Source organism: Acipenser ruthenus, chromosome 27, assembly GCF_902713425.1.
Source record: "Acipenser ruthenus chromosome 27, fAciRut3.2 maternal haplotype, whole genome shotgun sequence".
Taxonomy (NCBI): Eukaryota; Metazoa; Chordata; class Actinopteri; order Acipenseriformes; family Acipenseridae; genus Acipenser; species Acipenser ruthenus.
In genome coordinates this window covers 17,497,488-17,524,399 of record NC_081215.1, presented here as the reverse complement: position 1 = coordinate 17,524,399, position 26,912 = coordinate 17,497,488, and the positions used below count along the sequence as shown (strand labels likewise).

The 26,912-nt window shown below is 37.9% G+C and overlaps 1 protein-coding gene across 1 annotated transcript in view; it reads left to right on the top strand.

Annotated features, from left to right (window-relative positions):
- The window catches only part of ptprja (protein tyrosine phosphatase receptor type Ja), a 58,168-nt gene that overhangs the window by 24,181 nt on the left and 7,075 nt on the right, over positions 1 to 26,912 (top strand). Inside the window, exons 4-28 of the mRNA XM_059001775.1 lie at positions 8 to 268; positions 707 to 967; positions 1,406 to 1,666; positions 1,798 to 2,058; positions 2,857 to 3,117; positions 3,556 to 3,816; positions 5,694 to 5,954; positions 6,753 to 7,013; positions 7,145 to 7,405; positions 9,480 to 9,749; positions 10,584 to 10,853; positions 11,404 to 11,673; positions 12,373 to 12,639; positions 14,782 to 15,051; positions 15,923 to 16,192; positions 16,540 to 16,809; positions 18,682 to 18,954; positions 19,463 to 19,741; positions 20,537 to 20,683; positions 21,340 to 21,535; positions 23,584 to 23,699; positions 24,245 to 24,332; positions 25,001 to 25,042; positions 25,460 to 25,468; positions 25,787 to 25,901. Of these exons, the coding sequence (XP_058857758.1) occupies positions 8 to 268; positions 707 to 967; positions 1,406 to 1,666; positions 1,798 to 2,058; positions 2,857 to 3,117; positions 3,556 to 3,816; positions 5,694 to 5,954; positions 6,753 to 7,013; positions 7,145 to 7,405; positions 9,480 to 9,749; positions 10,584 to 10,853; positions 11,404 to 11,673; positions 12,373 to 12,639; positions 14,782 to 15,051; positions 15,923 to 16,192; positions 16,540 to 16,809; positions 18,682 to 18,954; positions 19,463 to 19,741; positions 20,537 to 20,683; positions 21,340 to 21,535; positions 23,584 to 23,699; positions 24,245 to 24,332; positions 25,001 to 25,042; positions 25,460 to 25,468; positions 25,787 to 25,901 (5,501 nt within the window). The remainder of the gene's footprint in view (positions 1 to 7; positions 269 to 706; positions 968 to 1,405; positions 1,667 to 1,797; positions 2,059 to 2,856; positions 3,118 to 3,555; positions 3,817 to 5,693; positions 5,955 to 6,752; positions 7,014 to 7,144; positions 7,406 to 9,479; positions 9,750 to 10,583; positions 10,854 to 11,403; positions 11,674 to 12,372; positions 12,640 to 14,781; positions 15,052 to 15,922; positions 16,193 to 16,539; positions 16,810 to 18,681; positions 18,955 to 19,462; positions 19,742 to 20,536; positions 20,684 to 21,339; positions 21,536 to 23,583; positions 23,700 to 24,244; positions 24,333 to 25,000; positions 25,043 to 25,459; positions 25,469 to 25,786; positions 25,902 to 26,912) is intronic.

Genomic DNA, 26,912 nt, shown 5'->3' with positions numbered 1-26,912 from the left:
CGCACAGAGCCTGACATCATCAGCAGCCTCAGTGTCACTAGTGTCAGCACAACATCCATATCTCTCAGCTGGACTAAACCACAAGGCAATAGCACCTCGTATAGAGTGCAGGTACAGGGGACTGGACTGGACAGAAATCTGACAGCAAACAGCGAATCCATTACTGTGACTGATCTGACAGCTGGGTCTTTGTACACCTTCAGTGTCACTGCACGGGCTGCAGATAACTTGACAGAAGGAGACACTGTTACCATTACCAAACATACAAGTAAGTGTTTAAAACAGGACAGGTTGTATAATTGCTAGACTGATCTGTGGGTATAGATGTGCTGTGCCAGGTGGGTAATTCAGTGACTCTGCACACATTGCCCAAGGCTTTGAGATGGTGTCAATGCAGATCATGCCAGGTGTAACTTCTTTCCTTTGTCTTTTCAATGTGAAACAGTTTCATGTACAAACACTGGGCCTATGAGTTGGTTTTTCTATGAAGGCTGTTTGTAAACCAGGGATTATAAATTGACATAAAAAATGTTATCCCAAGAGCAAAGGAGATATAGTGAAGCCGACTGTGTCACAAATTTGAGTTTTACAGATATCTAGAAAACCACTTATGCAGTTGTGAAGGAACTTGTTCTATACTCTGGTCTTTTAGTCCTCTTCTGTTTATTTTATATGTGAATGATTTCCCCCTTTCTTGCACGCACAGAGCCTGACATCATCAGCAGCCTCAGTGTCACTAGTGTCAGCACAACATCCATATCTCTCAGCTGGACTAAACCACAAGGCAATAGCACCTCCTATAGAGTGCAGGTACAGGGGACTGGACTGGACAGAAATCTGACAACAAACAGCGAATCCATTAGTGTGACTGATCTGACAGCTGGGTCTTTGTACACCTTCAGTGTCACTGCACGGGCTGCAGATAACTTGACAGAAGGAGGCACTGTTACCATTATCAAACATACAAGTAAGTGTTTAAAACAGGACAGGTTGTATAATTGCTAGACTGATCTGTGGGTATAGATGTGCTGTGCCAGGTGGGTAATTCAGTGACTCTGCACACATTACCCAAGGCTTTGAGATGGTGACAATGCAGATCATGCCAGGTCGAATTTCTTTCCTTTGTCTTTTCAATGTGAAACAGTTTCATGTACAAACACTGGGCCTATGAGTTGGTTTTTCTATGAAGGCTGTTTGTAAACCAGGGATTATAAATTGACATAAAAAATGTTATCCCAAGAGCAAAGGAGATATAGTGAAGCCGACTGTGTCACAAATTTGAGTTTTACAGATATCTAGAAAACCACTTATGCAGTTGTGAAGGAACTTGTTCTATACTCTGGTCTTTTAGTCCTCTTCTGTTTATTTTATATGTGAATGATTTCCCCCTTTCTTGCACGCACAGAGCCTGACATCATCAGCAGCCTCAGTGTCACTAGTGTCAGCACAACATCCATATCTCTCAGCTGGACTAAACCACAAGGCAATAGCACCTCCTATAGAGTGCAGGTACAGGGGACTGGACTGGACAGAAATCTGACAGCAAACAGCGAATCCATTACTGTGACTGATCTGACAGCTGGGTCTTTGTACACCTTCAGTGTCACTGCACGGGCTGCAGATAACTTGACAGAAGGAGGCACTGTTACCATTACCAAACATACAAGTAAGTGTTTAAAACAGGACAGGTTGTATTATTGCTAGACTGATCTGTTTTGATAGCTTTACTGTGCTATTGTTGTTATAAATTGTACTGCACATGTTGTTAATAAGTTTCCCCCTTTCTTGCACGCACAGAGCCTGACATCATCAGCAGCCTCAGTGTCACTAGTGTCAGCACAACATCCATATCTCTCAGCTGGACTAAACCACAAGGCAATAGCACCTCCTATAGAGTACAGGTACAAGGGACTGGACTGGACAGAAATCTGACAGCAAACAGCGAATCCATTACTGTGACTGATCTGACAGCTGGGTCTTTGTACACCTTCAGTGTCACTGCACGGGCTGCAGATAACTTGACAGAAGGAGGCACTGTTACCATTATCAAACATACAAGTAAGTGTTTAAAACAGGACAGATTGTATAATTGCTAGACTGATCTGTGGGTATAGATGTGCTGTGCCAGGTGGGTAATTCAGTGACTCTGCACACATTACCCAAGGCTTTGAGATGGTGACAATGCAGATCATGTCAGGTCGAATTTCTTTCCTTTGTCTTTTCAATGTGAAACAGTTTCCTGTATGAACTCTGGGCCTCCCTCAATCAGAGCCTATGAGTTGGTTTTTCTACGAAGGCTGTTTGTAAACCAGGGATTATAAATTTAAAATGATACTATAAATATAAAAAGGCTACATTTAAGTTACCATTGAAATTGTAACTGTAACAAAAACACAAAAATGGGTTAACATAGTGCTTGTTTTTAAACAAAATACACTCACAGAGGTTGCTCAGTCATTCAGCCTCCTTTGGCTTGAAAAACAAAAACATGTGCTTAGTTTAAAACAAAAATGTTCTTAGTAAAATTGCCTGCACTTGCTTTGAAATCTGCCTCACTGAGGCAGATTTCAAGATAGATTTGTTGGTATCGTAATTTTGCCATTATGACCAGCATGCCACTTATACCAGTGCCTATCTAGTTGTATTGCACACATAGCTTAGTGATTAGCATACTTCTGGCTAAAAGTGGGGTGTTCAGTAGAGCGATCAGTACGTAAGTTTGGTATTCGTAACTCTGAGATTCTACTAGAACAAGGAGATGAGTTACTGTTTCCAGTTCTGAAGAAACTTGTACTCTTTTAGTCCGCTTCTGTTTATTTTATAAATTAATGACTTCCCCCTTTCTTGCACGCACAGAGCCTGACATCATCAGCAGCCTCAGTGTCACTAGTGTCAGCACAACATCCATATCTCTCAGCTGGACTAAACCACAAGGCAATAGCACCTCCTATAGAGTGCAGGTACAGGGGACTGGACTGGACAGAAATCTGACAGCAAACAGCGAATCCATTAATGTGACTGATCTGACAGCTGGGTCTGTGTACACCTTCAGTGTCACTGCACGGGCTGCAGATAACTTGACAGAAGGAGGCACTGTTACCATTACCAAACATACAAGTAAGTGTTTAAAACAGGACAGATTGTATAATTGCTAGACTGATCTGTGGGTATAGATGTGCTGTGCCAGGTGGGTAATTCAGTGACTCTGCACACATTACCCAAGGCTTTGAGATGGTGACAATGCAGATCATGCCAGGTGTAACTTCTTTCCTTTGTCTTTTCAATGTGAAACAGTTTCATGTACAAACACTGGGCCTATGAGTTGGTTTTTCTATGAAGGCTGTTTGTAAACCAGGGATTATAAATTGACATAAAAAATGTTATCCCAAGAGCAAAGGAGATATAGTGAAGCCGACTGTGTCACAAATTTGAGTTTTACAGATATCTAGAAAACCACTTATGCAGTTGTGAAGGAACTTGTTCTATACTCTAGTCTTTTAGTCCGCTTTTGTTTATTTTATATGTGAATGATTTCCCCCTTTCTTGCACGCACAGAGCCTGACATCATCAGCAGCCTCAGTGTCACTAGTGTCAGCACAACATCCATATCTCTCAGCTGGACTAAACCACAAGGCAATAGCACCTCCTATAGAGTACAGGTACAAGGGACTGGACTGGACAGAAATCTGACAACAAACAGCGAATCCATTACTGTGACTGATCTGACAGCTGGGTCTGTGTACACCTTCAGTGTCACTGCACGGGCTGCAGATAACTTGACAGAAGGAGACACTGTTACCATTACCAAACATACAAGTAAGTGTTTAAAACAGGACAGATTGAACAGGGGCTGCAGCAGAGCCTGGCACTGCTAGAGCAGTACAGTCAGAAATGGGCACTGACAGTAAACCTGGACAAGACCAAAGTTATGGTATTCCAGAAGAAAGCCAGATCTCAGGGAAACAGGTACCACTTCACCCTGGGAAACAACACCTTGGAGCATAGCACCAGCTACAATTACCTGGGTCTAAAAATCAGTGCGTCTGGGAACTTCAACCTGGCTATAAATGCATTAAGAGATAAAGCGCGCAGGGCTTTTTATGCAATAAAGAATCGGCTATACAAAATTAAACCACCAATAAAAATGTGGCTAAAAATTTTCGACAGCATAATAAAGCCAATCCTTCTGTATGGTAGTGAAGTATGGGGTCCCCTTATGAACCCTGATTATAAAAAATGGGATCAAAGCCCCATAGAGAATTTCCATCTGGAATTCTGTAAACACCTCCTGCAGGTTCACAGGAGTGCAGCCAATAGCGCTTGCAGGGCTGAATTGGGCCGGTTCCCCTTACTCCACTTCATACAGAAACGAGCGCTCAACTACTGGGTCCATCTACAGCAGGCTGATCCGCAGTCCTACCACCACACTGCACTGCGGAGCTGCTCACAGCCCCCACAAGAGAATCCCCTCAGTAGAATGGTACTGAAGCTCAGCCAAATAAGTCAAATTAATACCAGCGAGCTTCAGAACACCACCAACAAAAAACTCCCAGCACAAAAAATGAAACAAATTAATCTAAATCTGGAAAACAATTATAAAGTACATTGGAATAACGAAATTGAATCACACAATAAATTACAATGCTATCTGGCCCTAAAAAAAGAATTTGCCCTGGCAGAATATCTGGTCAGGGTCAAAAACACAAAACATAGACAGATCCTGACCAAGTACAGACTCAGTGACCACAGCCTGGCCATCGAAACTGGCTGGCACAAAAAAACCTGGATTGCCAAAGAAAAAAGGCTGTGCGGTCACTGTGATCTGGGAGAGGTAGAGACAGAAATGCACTTCCTGTTATCCTGCTCAAAATACACAGAGATACGGGAGAGATATATCCCCCAATTCAAAAAACAAATGGCAGAGTTTAACCTCCTCTCCAATTCGAGTAAAATCCCCATCCTTCTAGGAGAGGAGGAGCGAACTGCAAATCTAGCAGCACAGTATGTGTCTGCCTGCCACAACCTGAGGGACAGTGTGTGACACCCTGCATACATGACCATGGGTTACTGTTGATGAGGAGGGAGGGAGGGAGGGAGTTATATCGTTCAAAGGGAAGGGAACAATGGTTTTTTGTGTTTGTTAGGTTCTGTAATTGTATTTCCGTTTTATTATTTCTGTTTTGTATTATAAAAGCTTTGGCAATACCTGAGCGCTCTCGTCATGCCAATAAAGCATTTTTGAATTTGAATTTGAATTTGAATTTGTATAATTGCTAGACTGATCTGTGGGTATAGATGTGCTGTGCCAGGTGGGTAATTCAGTGACTCTGCACACATTACCCAAGGCTTTGAGATGGTGACAATGCAGATCATGTCAGGTCGAATTTCTTTCCTTTGTCTTTTCAATGTGAAACAGTTTCATGTACAAACACTGGGCCTCCCTCAATCAGGGCCTATGAGTTGGTTTTTCTATGAAGGCTGTTTGTAAACCAGGGATTATAAATTGACATAAAAAATGTTATCCCAAGAGCAAAGGAGATATAGTGAAGCCGACTGTGTCATAAATTTGAGTTTTACAGATATCTAGAAAACCACTTATGCAGTTGTGAAGGAACTTGTTCTATACTCTAGTCTTTTAGTCCGCTTTTGTTTATTTTATATGTGAATGATTTCCCCCTTTCTTGCACGCACAGAGCCTGACATCATCAGCAGCCTCAGTGTCACTAGTGTCAGCACAACATCCATATCTCTCAGCTGGACTAAACCACAAGGCAATAGCACCTCCTATAGAGTACAGGTACAAGGGACTGGACTGGACAGAAATCTGACAGCAAACAGCGAATCCATTAGTGTGACTGATCTGACAGCTGGGTCTTTCTACACCTTCAGTGTCACTGCACGGGCTGCAGATAACTTGACAGAAGGAGACACTGTTACCATTATCAAACATACAAGTAAGTGTTTAAAACAGGACAGATTGTATAATTGCTAGACTGATCTGTGGGTATAGATGTGCTGTGCCAGGTGGGTAATTCAGTGACTCTGCACACATTACCCAAGGCTTTGAGATGATGACATTGCAGATCATGTCAGGTCGAATTTCTTTCCTTTGTCTTTTCAATGTGAAACAGTTTCCTGTATGAACACTGGGCCTCCCTCAATCAGAGCCTATGAGTTGGTTTTTCTACGAAGGCTGTTTGTAAACCAGGGATTATAAATTTAAAATGATACTATAAATATAAAAAGGCTACATTTAAGTTACCATTGAAATTGTAACTGTAACAAAAACACAAAAATGGGTTAACATAGTGCTTGTTTTTAAACAAAATACACTCACAGAGGTTGCTCAGTCATTCAGCCTCCTTTGGCTTGAAAAACAAAAACATGTGCTTAGTTTAAAACAAAAATGTTCTTAGTAAAATTGCCCGCACTTGCTTTGAAATCTGCCTCACTGAGGCAGATTTCAAGATAGATTTGTTGGTATTGTAATTTTGCCATTATGACCAGCATGCCACTTATACCAGTGCCTATCTAGTTGTATTGCACACATAGCTTAGTGATTAGCATACTTCTGGCTAAAAGTGGGGTGTTCAGTAGAGCGATCAGTACGTAAGTTTGGTATTCGTAACTCTGAGATTCTACTAGAACAAGGAGATGAGTTACTGTTTCCAGTTCTGAAGAAACCTGTACTCTTTTAGTCCGCTTCTGTTTATTTTATAAATTAATGACTTCCCCCTTTCTTGCACGCACAGAGCCTGACATCATCAGCAGCCTCAGTGTCACTAGTGTCAGCACAACATCCATATCTCTCAGCTGGACTAAACCACAAGGCAATAGCACCTCCTATAGAGTACAGGTACAGGGGACTGGACTGGACAGAAATCTGACAACAAACAGCGAATCCATTAATGTGACTGATCTGACAGCTGGGTCTGTGTACACCTTCAGTGTCACAGCACGGGCTGCAGATAACTTGACAGAAGGAGACACTGTTACCATTACCAAACATACAAGTAAGTGTTTAAAACAGGACAGGTTGTATTATTGCTAGACTGATCTGTTTTGATAGCTTTACTGTGCTATTGTTGTTATAAATTGTACTGCACATGTTGTTTATACGTTGCCTCTTTTCTTGTACGCACAGAGCCTGACATCATCAGCAGCCTCAGTGTCACTAGTGTCAGCACAACATCCATATCTCTCAGCTGGACTAAACCACAAGGCAATAGCACCTCCTATAGAGTACAGGTACAAGGGACTAGACTGGACAGAAATCTGACAACAAACAGCGAATCCATTACTGTGACTGATCTGACAGCTGGGTCTTTGTACACCTTCAGTGTCACTGCACGGGCTGCAGATAACTTGACAGAAGGAGACACTGTTACCATTACCAAACATACAAGTAAGTGTTTAAAACAGGACAAATTATATTATTGCTTGACTAATCTGTGGGTATAGATGTGCTGTGCCAGGTGGGTAATTCAGTGACTCTGCACACATTACCCAAGGCTTTGAGATGGTGACAATGCAGATCACAGGCTGCAGATAACTTGACAGAAGGGGAATATGTGGCTAAAAGTAGCTACACAAGTAATTGAATCCATTAGCATGATCAAAATCTCATTTAGTACTGCTTTTGAAGGGTCAAGATTGTTGTAATAATGGTGCCTTAAAATCTATTTAAATATCATTTAAAAAAAAAAAAAAGATAAAACTTAAAGGACACATAAGAACCATTTTATTTTATTGTGTTACATGTGTTGCTACAACTGTTTATGTAAGTTGTGTGTATTATTTTTTTATTTTTTTTTACATTTTGATCTCTTTTTTAAACTTTTAAATTGCACTCCCTGCCTCAAGATGGCTTCCCATGTACCTACATGGACCTCTCAGGACTACATTTCCCATCATCCTCCTGCTCACATATGTAACTGAGATGGATTTACCAGTGAGCAGGAGGATGATGGGAAATGTAGTTTATGTACTAAGAGAAAATATGTTAATGAAAATGATACTAATTGAAATATTTGTTGCATCTTCTTAGCGAGATCTCTATTACAAGAGTCGTGTGACATTGTATAAATAATTAGTGGGAGTTGAGTTGTGGTTTGCTGCAGCAGAGAGTGCCCGAAGGATAACGTGTATACATGCAAGGGTGCAAGAATCAAAATAACATTGTTTTTGTTAAACATAAACATCATCTGTACAATACATTGTGTTTCGTCTTCATTGTACCTATTTTAATACTGTTATATATGTATATATATATATATATATATATATATATATATATATATATATATATATATATATATATACAGCTCTGGAAAAGAATTAAGAGACCACTGCAAAATTATCAGTTTCTCTGGTTTTACTATTTATAGGTATGTGTTTGGGTAAAATGATCATTTTTGTTTTATTCTATAAACTACTGACAACATTTCTCCCAAATTCCAAATAAAAATATTGTCATTTAGAGCATTTATTTGCAGAAAATGACAACTGGTCAAAATAACAAAAAAGATGCAGTGTTGTCAGACCTCGAATAATGCAAAGAAAATAAGTTCATATTCATTTTTAAACAACACAATACTAATGTTTTAACTTAGGAAGAGTTCAGAAATCAATATTTGGTGGAATAACCCTGATTTTCAAGCACAGCTTTCATGCGTCTTGGCATGCTCTCCACCAGTCTTTCACATTGATGTTGGGTGACTTTATGCCACTCCTGGCGCAAAAATTCAAGCAGCTCGGCTTTGTTTGATGGCTTGTGACCATCCATCTTCCTCTTGATCACACTCCAGAGATTTTCAATGGGGTTCAGGTCTGGAGATTGGGCTGGCCATGACAGGGTCTTGATCTGGTGGTCCTCCATCCACACCTTGATTGACCTGGTTGTGTGGCATGGAGCATTGTCCTGCTGGAAAAACCAATCCTCAGAGTTGGGGAACATTGTCAGAGCAGAAGGAAGCAAGTTTTCTTCCAGGACAACCTTGTACTTGGCTTGATTGAAAATGGGGGTGTTCTAAAACTTTTGACCGGTAGTGTATATATATATATATATATATATATATATATATATATATATATATATATATATATATATATATAGTAACACTTTTGGGTTCGTTTCAGCACCTTTTCACAAATCAATACACTAACGCAGACGTGAAAGTTAAGTGATTGATGAGCACATTTACCTTCTCTCAGCACACTGAGAACTTCACCTCCAGAACTACACCAGTTTCATTACATTTCTCACATCACTGTTATTCATTAGAGCAGCCCTTCCTGCTAGATATAATGATACCACAATACACAGAGGCACTAGGAGAAACATTTGTTTAATTTACTTAGTTTCTAATTTTAATTTTGATTGAGCGTCTGAAGTAATGAGAGTTTCTTTTGCATCTGATTCTGCATAACTTCTTGTACTGTATGTTAGAATTGACAGCTGTTTTTATCTTCTTTAACAGAACCTGAGAAAATAACCACAATAATTCTGGTGTCGAGTGAGCCGAAAAACAGCAGCATGCTTGTGAACTGGTCTGCTCCAGCAGGAAATGTTGAAACATACAAAGTTAATATCAATAGCAGCTTTGGAGATGGTCAGACCAAAAACGTCACTACCAACACAACTTCAGTACAGTTTGATGGGCTGAGAGCTGGTAGGATATATAGTGCCACAGTGACAACAATCAGTGGACCTTTCAGCGAGCAATCAGGAGTTGTTCAAAATGCTACCTGTAAGTAAGAATATAGAAATACTGCATTGAAGACATTGAAAAAGACTTCCAGTTGAAATGTTAGTTTTTAAAAGTATCTTCTTTTAGTATCTGTTGAAGGCATTGGAAAAGACTTTTAGTCAAAATGTTTGTCATTAAATTTATTACGTTTATTTTAGTATTTCTAGAAATAATTGCCAAGTTAATTTGGGTCACTATTCAAATAAGCCTTTATTGATTCTGAATAAGAAAGAAGGAACTGTACCTTTTACAATGTTTAAAAGGAAATTACACATGTATTACACATTTAAACATGAGCTGCACAAAGGTTTGGGTTAATCAAGTAAATTATGCAATTTAAACAATCAAATCAGGCTTCATCATTAATCACTGATAAAGACATTAGCTTAAACAGTCACAGTTCTAAAAGTTCATGTTTTGTGTCACAGACTTTACATACGCATGGAATCAATCCTTTAGAAATTGATTTATTTCATTCGTTTACATGACAAACTCAGTCAGGTTCAGAGGACTCAATGCTTCTGAACCTACAGAATGCACTTGAATTAGATTAAAACCCCAACCCAATTCCATCACAAAACTGGTTTACATGCAAGATGTACTGTAGAGAAGATTTTTGAAACCATTCCTCAAATAAGTGGCTTGAATTAGACAGATAGATGGGGCAATTGTTTGCTGTAGCCAGCAGGTGGGGTATTACCTGATTCATCTTAATCAAATGCTGGAATGATCAACAGCCAAGCAATTAGGGATGTGTGAGAACATTGAGCTAAAGCTTTTACAACAACTGCAAGTGGTGATGCCTCTCTGAACTATCCATGTTCTCACTTTCAGATCCCAATGCGCCTGGGAGTATTTCCAGTGATTCAAAGACAACTAGCTCCATCTCATTAAGCTGGGGATCACCTGTCAGCATGGACCCCAACTCTTTCAACTTCAGTGTCACATATAGTTCTAATGCCTCCGACAGGAAAACATTGGTGACAACGAGTACCAGTGTTCAGTTATCTAATCTACAGTCTGGAACTCTTTATAATATGTCAGTGGTCACTAATGGGGTGATGGGATTCCAGAGTGCAGCAGTTACACAGTCAACATCCACCAGTAAGTATTACTTCATTTTTCCTGTTCCAAGTGAAGGTAAACAAGATGTCAGTTTTTATGCAAGCCAATTATTGAGATTTGCTTTCTTATCCATATGCAGGGCCCAACTTTAGCAAATGTAACGCAAACACCCCCACCATGAATATACTGTGCATTTACTATAGTTTTCCAAGTCTTGTCTTTATCATACCTTTCTTGTTTTCACAATAATTGGATGTAAATTAGTTATGTAATTGGTAACATGATCTTTTATAAAAAAAAAAAGTCAGTTTATTTTAAAATTAAACTGGTAGTAGAGATAATAAAATGTAGGTTGATGTGGTACAGTAGTTATTGTTGATGTTTTAAATTCTGTGAAGCAGCTGTGATGCTTTTACATCTAAGTTACTACAGAAGTGTGGGCTGGTTGGGAGAGAATGATAGCCAGGGGCCCAGCTTCTATAAACTAGTCCAGAACTCAGCCCCTAATGCAATTGGGCATCACTTTAATTTGCTGGGGAGTAAACGATGCATGAGTACTATAAAGTGTTTGTTTTTTTGTTTTTTTCAGGGCCCAATACAGTACAGGATCTGAACGCAAACAGTATATCAACCACGTCCATTGAACTCAAATGGGGAAAACCTCAGGATTACAAGACAGGGTATAAATACAGAGTCCAGGCACCAAACAGCTCTGGTGGTGTTGGCTTTAATACAGTAGTTAATTCTGAGACTGCTACAGTCAGTCCACTTGAAGCAGGCACACAGTATAACATCACTGTTACAACACTGACATCTGATAACACTGATGGAACATCCTCATCGATCATTCTCTATACAAGTGAGTACTCGTTGTATAATAACTAAATATATTGCATTGATTTAGGAAGATACAAATAAAGATTGTCTCACTATACCAGTTTCAGTATCCATATCTGTATACACTGTAGGTTCAATTGGGTCAAGAAAAAAAAAAAGATAACAACTTCTGACCAGTTGCAGTCTTATACCTCTCATGCCTTCTTGCTGCAGCATACTCTTGAATAATTAAGAAGTTATTTTAGTCAAGTTTTATTTTTGTGTTGTTTTGAATAGCACGTAAGTCCACTTGTGCCAGCCACATACTATAACGTCACTGTTTCAGCACTGACATCTGATCATTCCGAATGATTGTCTTTATCAACAGCACTCTGCACAAGTAAGAACTGTATTCTGATCTAGCTCACTAAGGGGTGCACTATATATATATATATTTTTTTATTCAAGTAGAGTTATATTACTGCAAAGTAGAGCATACTAACTATAGATATTACCAATCATTTCAATATAATCTGTTAAGGCATTAATAGAAGCGTTTGTCTACAGAGCCTTTTTTCTCTAAGCATTTTGCTGTGGTGCAGAAAGTGCCTTTTGCATTCAAGTTTGGAGTGGAAATCTGCAGCCAACTCTTATGTATCAGCCCATCAAAGTGTCAGATCTTCTGGTGTGACTTAAACCGAGGTGTGGATTTTAATGAAATTGTTGCATACTCTGTTTTAAGGACCCACAACAGTGACCAATTTAATGGCAGGAGCTCTCAACAGCACAGCTGTAAATCTGACATGGGCCAGACCAGCTGATTTCAAGCCTGGATATTCTTATCGGCTTCAAACCACTGGCCCTGCAGCTCCCCAGAATGTCATGGTCACTGTGGAGAATGCCATCATCACTGGACTGAATCCCGGAACCAACTTCAGCTTCAGTGCATTCACTCGGGCAGCAGATAGCACCACAGAAGGGGATCCAGCAACAACCACCAGTTACACAAGTGAGTCAACATTCTCGAAAAAATGGAAAAACTGTAATTCAAGATTCATTTTTGGATGCAACCTGGATTAGAAATGTATGTCAAATATAAATCAAGCAAAATAGCTTAAAAGGGTGTTTCTTAAATTTAGTGCAAAGGATTCATCAAGTAACTGAAGAGGCCATCCTTATGTTGCTAAATTAAAACCTCCTACATAATCCACTTTGATTTTAGCAACAAAAATCACAGTAAAATAAATTGCGTGGCGAATACATAACCAGCATATATTATATGTATTTGGTGCAGTCTTGGTTTTTAGTGAACTGTATTATCACTTATTGGGGTTGAATATTTACCTAGACTGTGCCAGATCCAAAAACAAAAATGGTGATCTTTAAGCATTCACTTCCCAAAACACAATTAAAATACACTGAAAAGTGGTATGATGTAGGCCCAGATATTCGAAGCAATGCGCAATTCCCTCGCAAAATGTGTGCCTCGCAAAAAGTTGTGCTTTTGTCTGAAAAAAAAAAATTGTTATAGAATTTTATGACTTAAGTATGTATTTAATATCTTTTAGTATTACTTAAGTTTGTAAAATTAACACCCCCCTCCCCCCATACAAAATAACCTAGAAAACTGTCCACAAGTAAAATCCAGGTGTCAAATGGTGGTATAAACGATACTATTCTTGTGGAGTGGTTCGCTGAAAATGATAGATTGGAAACATATGAAGTTAATCCAAAAAGCTTTAAGGAAAACAAAACCTATTAAAATCGTATTAAATAATAAAAGTGGTTGGAATGATCTGTTCACATTGCAAACCCAACAGGGAACAGGGCAACACAGGAAGTACCTCCTTTACTGTTTTGCTTTTAACAATGGCTAACAAACCCACCTACCATGTTTGACTTACTACAGCTGTTTAACACCACGGACTGACAAGTATCTATCTAAGGCTCTGTCCACACTACATAACCAATCTCAAGAATCGTACTCAAAAGCGTTTTAATTAATCCAGCTCAAAGCGTCCACACTAAAGTACCATTTCACGTTTAGTCGAGCTGAATGAGTACAAACTCTATTAAAATAGTCCAGTTACAGTTCCTAGCAGCGCAATGGACTGTGGGACTGAATATAACATTATCCCACCATGCACTGTATTTCATGTTTACAGCCCGGCAAATATGGAGCCCACGCCCACGGGAAGACATAGCTCTTCTTAGCATGAACATTATGGCTTTGTTTCTTAAAAGCACAAAGTACATTTTGTCATAATGTGAGAGTTTCGCTTTGAACTCTTAAGTTCTTCTTGACCGATTTCATCACTCCAGATATCAATGTGCCTTGATTTCAGCATCTGATCACGTCGCTCCATGACCCACCATTTTACAACAAGCCTCAGAAATTGTACACGGTACAGCAGTATTGATAGTCGTTCTCAACTCCTTCAGGTGCCTGTTCGAGTACTGTATTTGTAATGTCCACGCGCCAAAACATATCAGAATTTTGGGATATTGGAGGATACACAACAAAATGTAGTTTGGAAGTCCACACTTCTGACAAACCGCACTACCTGATGCAATATAATTTAGATACAGACTCTAGACTACCCCCTGAGATGGTCTCGAGTCCAGTTCTCGAATACGGTATTAAACGCTGCGTAATGTGGACGCTAACTGTATTTAGCACTATTAAGCCAGTTTAAAGGCATAGTGTGGACAGGGCCTTAGATGAATAAACGAGAGCACTGCTGGTACCAGGTAATTGGTTAGAAACTATCAAACGTACCTTCATCTCAGCACACTGAGAACTTCACCTCCAGAATTTCACCAGTTTCATTACATTTCTCACATCACTGTTATTCATTAGAGCAGCCCTTCCTAATAGATATAATGATACCACAATACACAGAGGCACTAGCTGAAACATTTGTCTACTTCACTTAGTTTCTAGTTTAAATTTTGATTGAGCATTTGAAGCAATGAGGGTTTCTTTTGCATCTGATTCTTTTGTTGCTTGGAAACCACAAGGGTGCAGATAAGAACTAGCTTCCAGGAATATAATATAATGGTTTTATCGGATAGAAATAAGACTAAATGGGGGTGCATAACTTCTTGTACTGTATGTTAAAATTGACAGCTGTCTTTTCTTCTTTAACAGAACCTGAGAAAATATCCACTATAATTCTGGTGTCGAGTGAGCCGAAAAACAGCAGCATGCTTGTGAACTGGTCTGCTCCAGCAGGAAATGTTGAAACATACGAAGTTAATATCAATAGCAGCTTTGGAGATGGTCAGACCAAAAACGTCACTACCAAACCAACTTCAGTACAGTTTGATGGGCTGAGAGCTGGTAGGATATATAGTGCCACAGTGACAACAATCAGTGGACCTTTCAGAGAGCAATCAGGAGTTGTTCAGAATGCTACCTGTAAGTAAGAATATAGAAATACTGCATTGAAGACATTGAAAACGACTTCCAGTTGAAATGTTAGTTTTTAAAAGTATCTTCTTTTAGTATCTGTTGAAGGCATTGGAAAAGACTTTTAGTCAAAATGTTTGTCATTAAATTATTACGTTTATTTTAGTATTTCTAAATTTAGCGCTACTTTCCCGCTAGAAATAAATGCCAAGTTATTTTGGGTCACTAATCAAATAAGCCTTTTTTTGGTTTAGGAATAAGAAGGAAGGAACTGTACCTTTTGCAGTGTTTCAAAGGCAAATACATGTATTAGAAATTTAAACATGAGCTGCACAAAGGCTTGGGATAGTCAAGTTAGGTTAATGATACAATTCAAACAGTCTATCAGGCTTCATCATTAATCACTGATAAAGACATTAGCTTAAACAGTCACAGTTCTTAAAGTTCATTTTTTGTGTCACAGAACCCAGCCTGACTTTACATACACATGGAATCAGTCCTTTAGAATTTGATTTATTTGAATCATTTACATGACAAACTCAATCAGGTTCAGATGACTCAGTGCTTCTGAACCTACAGTATGCACTTGAATTAGATTAAAACCCCAACCCAATTCCATCACAAAACTGGTTTACAAGCAAGAGGTACTGTAGAGAGGATTGTGGAATCCATTCCTCAGATAGGTGGCTTGAATTAGACAGATAGATGGGGCAATTGTTTGCTGTAGCCAGCAGGTGGGGTATTACCTGATTCATCTTAATCAAATGCTGGAATGATCAACAGCCAAGCAATTAGGGATGTGTGAGAACATTGAGCTAAAGCTTTTACAACAACTGCAAGTGGTGATGCCTCTCTGAACTATCCATGTTCTCACTTTCAGATCCCAATGCGCCTGGGAGTATTTCCAGTGATTCAAAGACAACTAGCTCCATCTCATTAAGCTGGGGATCGCCTGTCAGCATGGACCCCAACTCTTTCAACTTCAGTGTCACATATAGTTCTAATGCCTCCGACAGGAAAACATTGGTGACAACGAGTACCAGTGTTCAGTTATCTAATCTACAGTCTGGAACTCTTTATAATATGTCAGTGGTCACTAATGGGGTGATGGGATTCCAGAGTGCAGCAGTTACACAGTTAACATCCACCAGTAAGTATTACTTCATTTTTCCTGTTCCAAGTGAAGATAAACAAGAGTCAATTTAGATGCAAGCCAATTATTTTAAAATTAAACTGGTAGTAGAGATAATAAAATGTAGGTTGATGTGGTACAGTAGTTATTGTTGATGTTTTAAATTCTGTGAAGCAGCTGTGATGCTTTTACATCTAAGTTACTACAGAAGTGTGGGCTGGTTGGGAGAGAATGATAGCCAGGGGCCCAGCTTCTATAAACTAGTCCAGAACTCAGCCCCTAATGCAATTGGGCATCACTTTAATTTGCTGGGGAGTAAACGATGCATGAGTACTATAAAGTGTTTGTTTTTTTGTTTTTTTCAGGGCCCAATACAGTACAGGATCTGAACACAAACAGTATATCAACCACGTCCATTGAACTCAAATGGGGAAAACCTCAGGATTACAAGACAGGGTATAAATACAGAGTCCAGGCACCAAACAGCTCTGGTGGTGTTGGCTTTAATACAGTAGTTAATTCTGAGACTGCTACAGTCAGTCCACTTGAAACAGGCACACAGTATAACATCACTGTTACAACACTGACATCTGATAACACTGATGGAACATCCTCATCGATCATTCTCTATACAAGTGAGTTCTCATTGTATAATGATTAATTCTATTGCATCATGATGCATTGACCTAGGAAGATATAGAGCTTATACTATGAACATGGAGCACTGTAGTAAAGCCACAAATGAGGAATGTCAGAATAACCACAAGTTGTTCATGAGTGAATTTGACACACTTTCATGTTGTATTCTGTGTATATAACAAGTACAGTGTATGTAAAATAAAGTATGTTTGACATCAAACTATAAAAAAATCTCAATAGTGATACATTTAGTACTAAAAGAAACTTAAATTGAAGTGCATGTTTGAGCCTAAATTAAACAGCTGAATTACTTTCCTTACATGAAGCTCTACATCAACGCAGCTCAATGTAAAACAGTGCAATTTGCCCAGTCATTCTGTTGTCGTATTTAAATCAAAATAGCTTTCCAAATGAGAAACTGATGGAGATTCTTCCAAAGCTGGGCTATGTAATCTGAATTACCCCAGAGGTTTGAATTAATATTTACAGTTTGTGTCACAATATAGCTGCACTAACATGGTACAAGTGCGTACCAGTGTTACGTGATACAAGTTAGGGTTAAGAGTAGTAGTAGGAATAGTATGTGTAGCACAAAAATCATTACACTAAAGGAGGAAGTAATTAGCTAGAACATTGGTACACCTGACCTAGATTCTTGTAGTTTTGATATGATTGATGACATCCTGCTAGAATTTCTTATTCCAGAAAGGCAGAGTGTGTGGAATAATATCCATTGAAAATTATATTTATTTCCTGCAACACTTGACTTGTAAACACTGGTGAACTCCCCACTGCTTATTTCTTGTGTAGGTGTGTTTCATTGCCACAAATTGCTCACTTTCTATAAACATAATCGTACTTCATTGTTCCTAAAATGACCTCATTGCCTTTACTGGCTCCTAAGAACACTTTGATTTCTCAGACTGAAAAGCATAGAGCAGCACGCCTTGCCTCTTAAGCACTGCTATTATATTGGCTGGTGATGATCTCTGGCACCCAATTGAAGCAGATTTCTTGGTATTTGTAAAGCTGCGCTCAATTGTGTAGTACACTTTTAGTGACTTAAATATTATAAGTAGGTTCCATCTGTCAAACATTTTTACATATATATAGGGAACCATTTTTCCAGTTGTGATGATACTTGGTTATGAAACTCCTCATCACAATACAAAATTTGTGGATATACTGTATTGAGTAACATGTCTATCTGTATAAATATTACCCTTACTCCGATCTACTTCTCAATATTCTGATAGCTCTAATTGTGGATTTACAGCCATGGTGAGGATTTATATAGATAATATACTTTCATATACCATGAGGGCAGTGATGTATTATTTAGGGAAGCAGCAAGATTTTAGAATATATACAGTTAGTCAATTACAATGCAATGTAATTTCCACAATGAGTTCCAGTTAATGGTGAGTGGTGTGATTCTTGTCTGTGCCACCAGGTGTCACTGTAACCCAAAGAATAATAAAAAGTCCCCTTGAGATTGTTAATGTGGAGTAATCTGAATTGGCTTGGTACACTGTATTACAGTTCATATGTTACTTGACCAGTTGACTTGGAAAAAGTATGGACTGCAGACAAGTATGACATTTTGTGTAAATAAACTGTTGCTCCACATATGTTTGGTCACATCCTAAAAAAATGTTCTTATTTGACAAAAATCTAAGTATTTATTGTTATGTAAGACTGGATAGGGAAAGACATACTGTAGAAAAATACAAGGTTCTAAATGAATTGCCAAACTTATGAATAATAGGTAGCAGTGAGAGTACTGAAATTAATCAAATCTTTCTACAAACACGCAAAAGAATGTTAACAAAAGGTGTTTATATCCCATAATGTATTGTTTTTCTCAGGACCGAATGCTGTGAAGAATCTGAAAGCAAGTGATGTTTCAACTTCAGATGTAGTTCTGGGATGGAGTGAACCGGACGGGCAAAAAAATTACTACAGATACCTTTTAAAAACCACCGCCGAATCATCTTCCACACAGATTGCAAACACGGCCTGCAGTAAAACATCCTGTTCTGTGTCTAACCTGACACCAGGATCTTCTTATACTTTCACAGTGTTTACACTGACGCCTGATGACACAACCAGTGATCCTCGATCTCTGACTCTGTGCACTAGTGAGTGTGATTTTAGAACCAATTGACATGGGACTTTGTCCATCTGGTCATACAGTACTAATTTCATGTTCATTTTTTTTTGTCTGGTTTAAATAACCACCCATTATAAAGTGTTATACTCAAAATTGTTCGCATAATATTTTTTAAAGGAATTATGGGCTAGATTCTCAAAGCTATTTACTCTAAATTGAAAGAAATGACAAATGCAGTTTTGAAATGAATAAAAAATAACTTAGGCTGCTTAGTTAAAGTTCCTTAGTTAAAAGTCTTAGTTGTTTATTGTTTCTTAGACTCCTTGCTGAAACAAAAAGCGCTAGTGACAATGTGTAGTAAATAGCTTTGAGAAATGAGGCTGTAAATTGTGGTGATTGCAACATGGAGTAAGGATGCTTGCTCGTCACACAGCTGATAGAAGTCCCGACCGGTCCAGCTCATGTTACTGCAGAAATCTGGATCACTATGTTATTTATTATAAAATGAACTGAACTTTATTTCTCTTGTTTTGTAGCTGCTGAATCTGTACAAGTTCTTAACTGTACCGCCGAGGATAAAAAAACAATTCTAACGTTTCAGTGGGACTGCCCCAAAGGTTCAAATAAAGGCTTTGAAATCTTGAACAAGGAAACAAATACAATGGTATATGCATCATCTTGTAATGGACAAACCACTGGACAGTACACAGTGTCCAACCTGAATTATTCTACCACATATGATATTGAAATAAAGACTCTGGGATGTGGAAAAAACAGTACCGTTCTTCCAAAAAAATGCCAAACTGGAAAGACAGGTAAATGACAGCACAGAACATGGTAAAAGTCTACAGCTATGGCCAAAAGTTTTGCATCACCCTAGAATTATCTAATTTTGCTTCATAAAGTCGAATAAAACCTGCTGAATAATGTTACATTAACATATTCAATTACATAGCGCTTTGTAGTTTTCCATATACTTAATGAAAAACTGACAAAGATGTAAAAATGTGACATTTCAAAATCTAACATGAAAACATGGTTTCCAAAGTGTAACTCAATCAGAAGTAATCAAAAGGTGACAATTAGAGGTGGTAACGAGTAGATTTAAGCTATGTAAGCATTTTTACATAGATTTTTCAACTACAGAGCCATCATTGCAGTTCATAAGTAAAGTTTTAGCAGACAAGCACAGTATCTTTCATCCAGAAATACAAGAAGCCTGGAAGCTGTAAAGCTGCCCCCAGGTCTGGATGCACAGAAGCCAGCACTGCTCGCCAGGATGGGCATCAATGCCGTTCAGGTTCACGTGATGTTAAATAAAAGATCGAAATGATGTTCATATCATTTTTTTTTTAATTGTCTCAATCCTAAAATTTTAGGGTGATGCAAAGCATTTGGCCATAGCTGTACATAATTCATATAATCATTCAATTATGGATTGTACAGTAGGTCTTAAACTATAGCTCTTAAAGCAACATACATTATGCAAACATGTATTTTAATGAGTTCCAATAGTATCTGTTGTCTGTAATGTTCTCTTCTGTATTATTATTATTATTATTATTATTATTATTATTATTATTATTATTATTTTTAATTCTTTCTTTAAGACCCCCCAGAACCTCCAGCAAACAAGACTGTATTACTCAACAACATGAATACTCATGAAACCATTACATTTGAGTTCAGTTCCACTCTCTTTGATGAAACGAATGGACCCATTACTAACTATGCTGTAATAGTCACCACCAGCACAGGTAAGATTTCATGGCAGGCAGACACTGATGTATTTGTTTTGTGGTTGCTCCTTTGAGGCACACAAAGGGTTAAAGAGCTTTTAGTTATTGTGCCCCAAAAGACAAGCTAGTTGTAGGTTCAGGTTTTTTTAAATAATGCCTGGACTGGCTTTTCTTTAACAGGCTTTCATTTCAATTTATTTGATTTAAATCTTTTCTTCTTATTGATGTTCATGCAGCAATGGGCTTCCATTTGATTTGCAGGAGGTATAGCATTAAAAATGAGTTATTGCTTTTAGTATATTTTATTTAATGGCAGTAAAGGCATGAAGAGTGCTATACGAAACTAATATTGTCATTGAAACCTTTACTGAAGGCTGTTACTGATTACATCTTCGAGTAAATGGACCCATATCAAAACAAGTGTGTTTGTTGTATCAAAATGTGTGGGTTTTAATGTTGTAAGGTTGTTGGTGAGCTCCTGATAAAGTCAACTGCCACCATTATTTCCCAGTCCCTGTAATAAAAATAGTTTGACTGTACTTCTAAACATCTGCAATATAATGGCTGGGGACTTCATTGTACAATTGAATTCAGATTTCAGCAGTTTGTTTTTAGGTAGGTCTAGGTTTACTGTACTTTTTTAATTTTTAAATTTTTTATTTTTTTTGCTTTAGATCAAACTAGACCTTTAAATAGTGTTCTTGGCAAAACATATAATGACAAGGACACTCAAACTAAAAGCTATGTGGCAAAGATCATAAACAATACTGTGAGCAGAGCGGCTGAAACAAAACAAAAGGTTATCATAGGAGATGAGAGTTCTTATCAAGATTACTATAATGGAAAACTGGCTCCTAAAGAAGGCTACAGGTAAGTGCAACTACTGTTGTCATGCATATAAATATAGTATATTCTAGCAATGAGCTCTAATTTCTTATTTATCAAGAGAAATGTTCAACAGCTTTCTAGGTAAGAATATATATATATATATATATATATATATATATATATATATATATATATATATATATATATATATATATATATATATACAGTGCCTTGCATAAGTATTCACCCCCCCTTGGACTTTTCCACATTTTGTAGTGTTACAACCTGGAATTAAAATTGATTTAATTAGGATTTTTTGTCACTGATCTACACAAAATAGTCCATAATGTCGAAGTGGGGAACAAAAATCTACATATTTTTCAAAATTATTTACAAATAAAAAACTGAAAAGTCTTGATTGCATAAGTATTCACCCCCTTTGCTGTGACACCCCTAAATAAGCTCTGGTGCAACCAATTGCCTTCAGAAGTCACATAATTAGTTGAATGGAGTCCACCTGTGTGCAATTAAAGTGTCACATGATCTCAGATTAAATACACCTGTTTCTGGAAGGCCCCAGAGTTTGTTAGAGAGCATATCTAAACAAACAGCATCATGAAGACCAAAGAGCTATCAAAACAAGTCCGGGATAAAGTTCTGGAGAAGCACCAATCAGGGTTGGGTTATAAAAAAATATCCCAAACTTTGAACATCCCCCAGAGCACCATTAAATCCATTATTAAAAAATGGAAAGAATATGGCACAACTGCGACTCTGCCTAGAGAAGGCCGTCCACCAAAACTCAGTGACCAGGTAAGGAGGGCATTAGTCAGAGAAGCAACCAAGAGGCCAATGGTAACTCTGAAGGAGCTGGAGATATCCATAGCTGAGATGGGAGAAACCGTCCATGGGACAACTATAACCTGGACGCTCCACAAAGCTGGGCTTTATGGAAGAGTGGCGAGAAGAAAGCCATTGCTGAAAAAAACCCATATCAAATCCCGTTTGGATTTTGCCAAAAGGCATGTGGGAGACACAGCAAACATGTGGAAAAAGGTTCTCTGGTCGGATGAGACCAAAATTGAACTTTTTGGCCTAAGCGCAAAACGCTGTGTGTGGCGCAAAGCCAACACTGCTCATCACCTTGAGAACACCATCCCCACTGTGAAGCATGGTGGTGGCAGCATCATGTTATGGGGATGCTTTTCATTGGCAGGGACTGGGAAACTGGTCAGGATTGAGGGCAAGATGGATGGAGCCAAATACAGGGAAATTCTAGAGGAAAACCTGTTTCAGTCTGCAAGAGACCTGGGACTGGGGCGGAGGTTCACCTTCCAGCAGGACAATAACCCTAAACACACAGCCAAAGCTACACTGGAGTGGTTTAAAAACAAGAACCTGAATGTCTTAGAATGGCCCAGTCAATGCCCAGACCTCAATCCAATTGAGAATCTGTGGCAAGACTTGAAAATTGCTGTTCACCAATGGTCCCCATCCAACTTGACAGAGCTTGAGCAATTTTGCCAAGAAGAATGGGCAAAAATTGCAGGATCCAGATGTGCAAAGCTGGTAGAGATTTACCCAAAAAGACTCACAGCTGTAATTGCTGCTAAAGGTGCTTCTACCAAGTATTGACTCAGGGGGGTGAATACTTATGCAACCAACAAATGTCTTTTTTTTTGTTTAATTAACTTTTGTGTCACAATAAAAAATATTTTGCACCTTCAAAGTGTTAAGTATGTTGTGTAAATCAAATGGTAAAAATCCCAATTAAATCCATTTTAATTCCAGGTTGTAACACTACAAAATGTGGAAAAGTCCAAGGGGGGTGAATACTTATGCAAGGCACTGTATATATAGAGGGGGTCTTTAGTATGATTATTGTACTCTTTTTTCACATCCATTTGCTAACTAACTGTTCCTTCAGGGATGCTGTTCCACACTGGGATTCGTTCTTGTGTAATTGGGAATTAAACATTTAAGGAATAATTTATTTTGTCTCCTATATTTTACTGCATTTCTGTGAAATAGCTTGTCTGAGTATGTTCATGTTATCCTTTGTAATAGCTTGTTATTTGTTCTTTCTTTAGGGTCAGCATTGCAGGATTTACTAAATTAGTAATGAAGAACCAACGCATTAGTCAAGAAGAGTCCCTCATATCTTTCTCCCCCTATTCACAGATCATCTCTTTATCTGAAAACCCAGGTAAATAGAAAGTGGCAGTTTCATCATTGTAAACCCACCGAAATCTGCAAGATAATTCCTATTGGTCTTGTGTCTGGGGAGTGGAAGCATGCATCCCTGCAGTTAAACCTACCCCTTCCTCCCAATGAAGTAGACTAAGAGGAATGTACTGTAGTAAACAAACTCACAGATATTTGAGTAAATTTATCTGGTTGGTGGCTGCTTATTGAAAGAGCGTCTCTCGTTCATTTGTATTGAAAGAAATTGCATTTGTGTCAAACTAAGCAAGATTACAGGACAGTTTTTATATGGTAAAGCTTGTAAGACATACAGTATGACAAGTGGAAGAAATGAAGTCCAGTAGTCATCCAGACTTCATATTACTTCTTTATATCATTTGATAGAATGCAACTTTAAAACAAAAAAGACCACCATCTACAGTTCTGAATCAATACAACTAGATAACTAGCAAAGCAATAAGGAACTAGTGTAGTTCATTACCCCTTCAGATGGGTGTCCCCTGTCTGAGACTGACTGACTCTTATCTTGTCCCTCTGCTCTGTTAGCTGTGATTGGCGCAGCTGTAGGTGGGACCCTGGGTGTTCTTGTGGTTCTCATTCTCGTCACAGTCATTCTGTTTGTTTACTGGAAGAGGTAAGACATCATTCACATGAACTGACCATTGCTATCCCAGCCCTGTCTTGGAAGTAGCTTATATGAATACTTTGATGGTTGACAAGAATAGACTGCTCTCCTTGCCAGTAACAGTTCAACTAGAGCGAGTTTTGTTTCCTGGTAGCTTACTCCCATCCCCTGATACATACTGTTGGTCACACTTAACATACAGCAGATAAATAACTCAAAAGAACCCCTTCATACACCTTAGTTGTTTCTTGCTGGTTCTGTGACATTAGCACTTAACAATGGGGTAAATACTTTGAATATCACCCTGTGTATCTGCACCATCTGACAGTAATTGGCAATGCCAATACCACAGCAGTACCACAGAGTCATCTTTGATCTATGCTTTTCTTAAAGTATTCAATCACAAGAAACCTTTCTCCTGTTAAAGTCCTGTCAGATTGTGAGTTTCATTAGATCTGGCAACATATGGCACATCATCTGGATAACTAAGAGGTTAATATTGCTGGAAGACGGGACCAATGCATAACTTCAAACGCCTTAAATCTGTCACCAGAAATCAATACGTAGTTGTTAATTAAACAACTTCAGAAATCGCCAGTGTAATTTAAACATTTACTACAAAAATGCATAATTAAATAAATATAAAGCATATCTTTTTTGTTCTTGTTTACTTTCAGACGTAGCCCAACCAAAACCCCCGATATTCATATTCCCATCCGGTAATTACTTTTAACTGTCTGAAACTGTTTTAATGCAGAAATTTACACAAGTCAGCTTTTGTCATGAGCAAGCCTGTTGATCACTTTCACCAAATGGATTGTCTAGATTGCATAGATAAATGGAGTTGATGGATCATTATTAAAGTACATATGTGCTTGTATGTCCAGAAGGATGTGAGTTTTGTTTTGTAAGCAGGACAGGGATACTATATTTAATGCAGTCTATAGGCAGCCAGTTACATAGCTTTGGAAATGTGTAGTTTAAATTGTACTATATAGAAAAGATATATGATTGTTGTTCAATTGTATGATTAATTATTAAATAGTGCAAGATTTTGTACATTTAAAAAAACCCCTTATGGGCAGTTTGCCACATTAAAACTAACTTTTGTTCCGTTTGTTCTGTATTTTTTGCAGACCCAAGACGTAAGTACATCATGTCTTATTTGTCTGTTTATCTTATTTTTTACCTATATAGATTTCCCTTTGTGTTTTGTGTCATTCATTTTTAGAAAAGCTTAAAGTATATATTTGTATAATTATACTGTAAATTAATGTATTAATCAATATGAAATCTTCTACATGTTTGGTTAAACTTCAAGGTTTTTTACATTCAGCTTTTACAGCCTTTTTACAATACAATACAATACAGGATTACATTTCTATAGCCTCCTTCATGTAGGCTTTACAGAGTGCTTTACACAGTAATATTTTATATATAATAATATATTAGTCAGTTAATTGAATTCCTCCTCTGGTCATTTTGTGCAGCTCCCATCCGGTAAAGGTCGAGGACTACGAGACCTACTATAAGAAACAACATGCCAATTCAGACTGCGGGTTTGCAGAAGAATTTGAGGTACTGTAAAAGGATATCTTGATGCTTTAATCTTTCTTTAAACATTTCTGTGATGTTGTCCTTAGATCTTTTTAATTGATTAATTCTACTAATCTTCTAACTGAAAGTGGCTGTGTGGCTTTGAAAAGAAGGGGAGTGTGGAGCAGATATATTGTTGATTAACAAAGCCACAGTTTATGCTACAAATCCACAGAAAACTGTTGATTTATCAACAAAACGACAGTCACAACAAGAGAAAAGAGAATACCAACATGCAACAATCATTTTAACAATTAGTTAATGAGTTTTACACATTTCAAATATAAGGGCTTGCGATTTCAGTTTAGCATTTCATATGTTTAAAGTAATACAATTATATATTAACATAATAAAAACAAGTTTTCACAATTACAAATTCATTTCCACATAACACCCGCCTTTTAATTTATTTCATATTTCTTCTAGACAGTCGGGAACATCAATTTCATCATCACTTAATAAATCTCCATCAATTACTGAGATTTTTAATGTCTTTAACCATTGTTCAAACAAGCTTACAGCCCACTTAATTTTGCTTGTGTACTTCTCGATATAGCAATCGCTGGCAGTGATATTTAGGTCGTCATCTGTTTTAGGTTCAGCAAAACGATCACTAACTTTACTCTCAGTTCCTGGTTCACATTCCTTTGTTTATTGCATTTTTTTTCAGCTGTCACTTTCATGTTCTACATCTAAAACATTGTCCTCGCTACTATCTTCACTTACAAGAGACACTTTTGTCTGTGTAAGTGGGATTTCAAAGTCAAATTCCGAGGAACTCATGACAACATTCCCTATGAGAGACAAACCAAAGTGCACAAACCAAATCCAATTACCAAATTAACAATCAATTGAATCTCATTATCGAACAAGTATCAATTAGGAAGAAATGTTTTACGTGACATAAACAGCTCAGTGTTGAATCAGTAAGAAAATAATCCAATCGTTTTTACCAATTCAACACTTATGGCTGTTTGCAACTACTGGATGTTT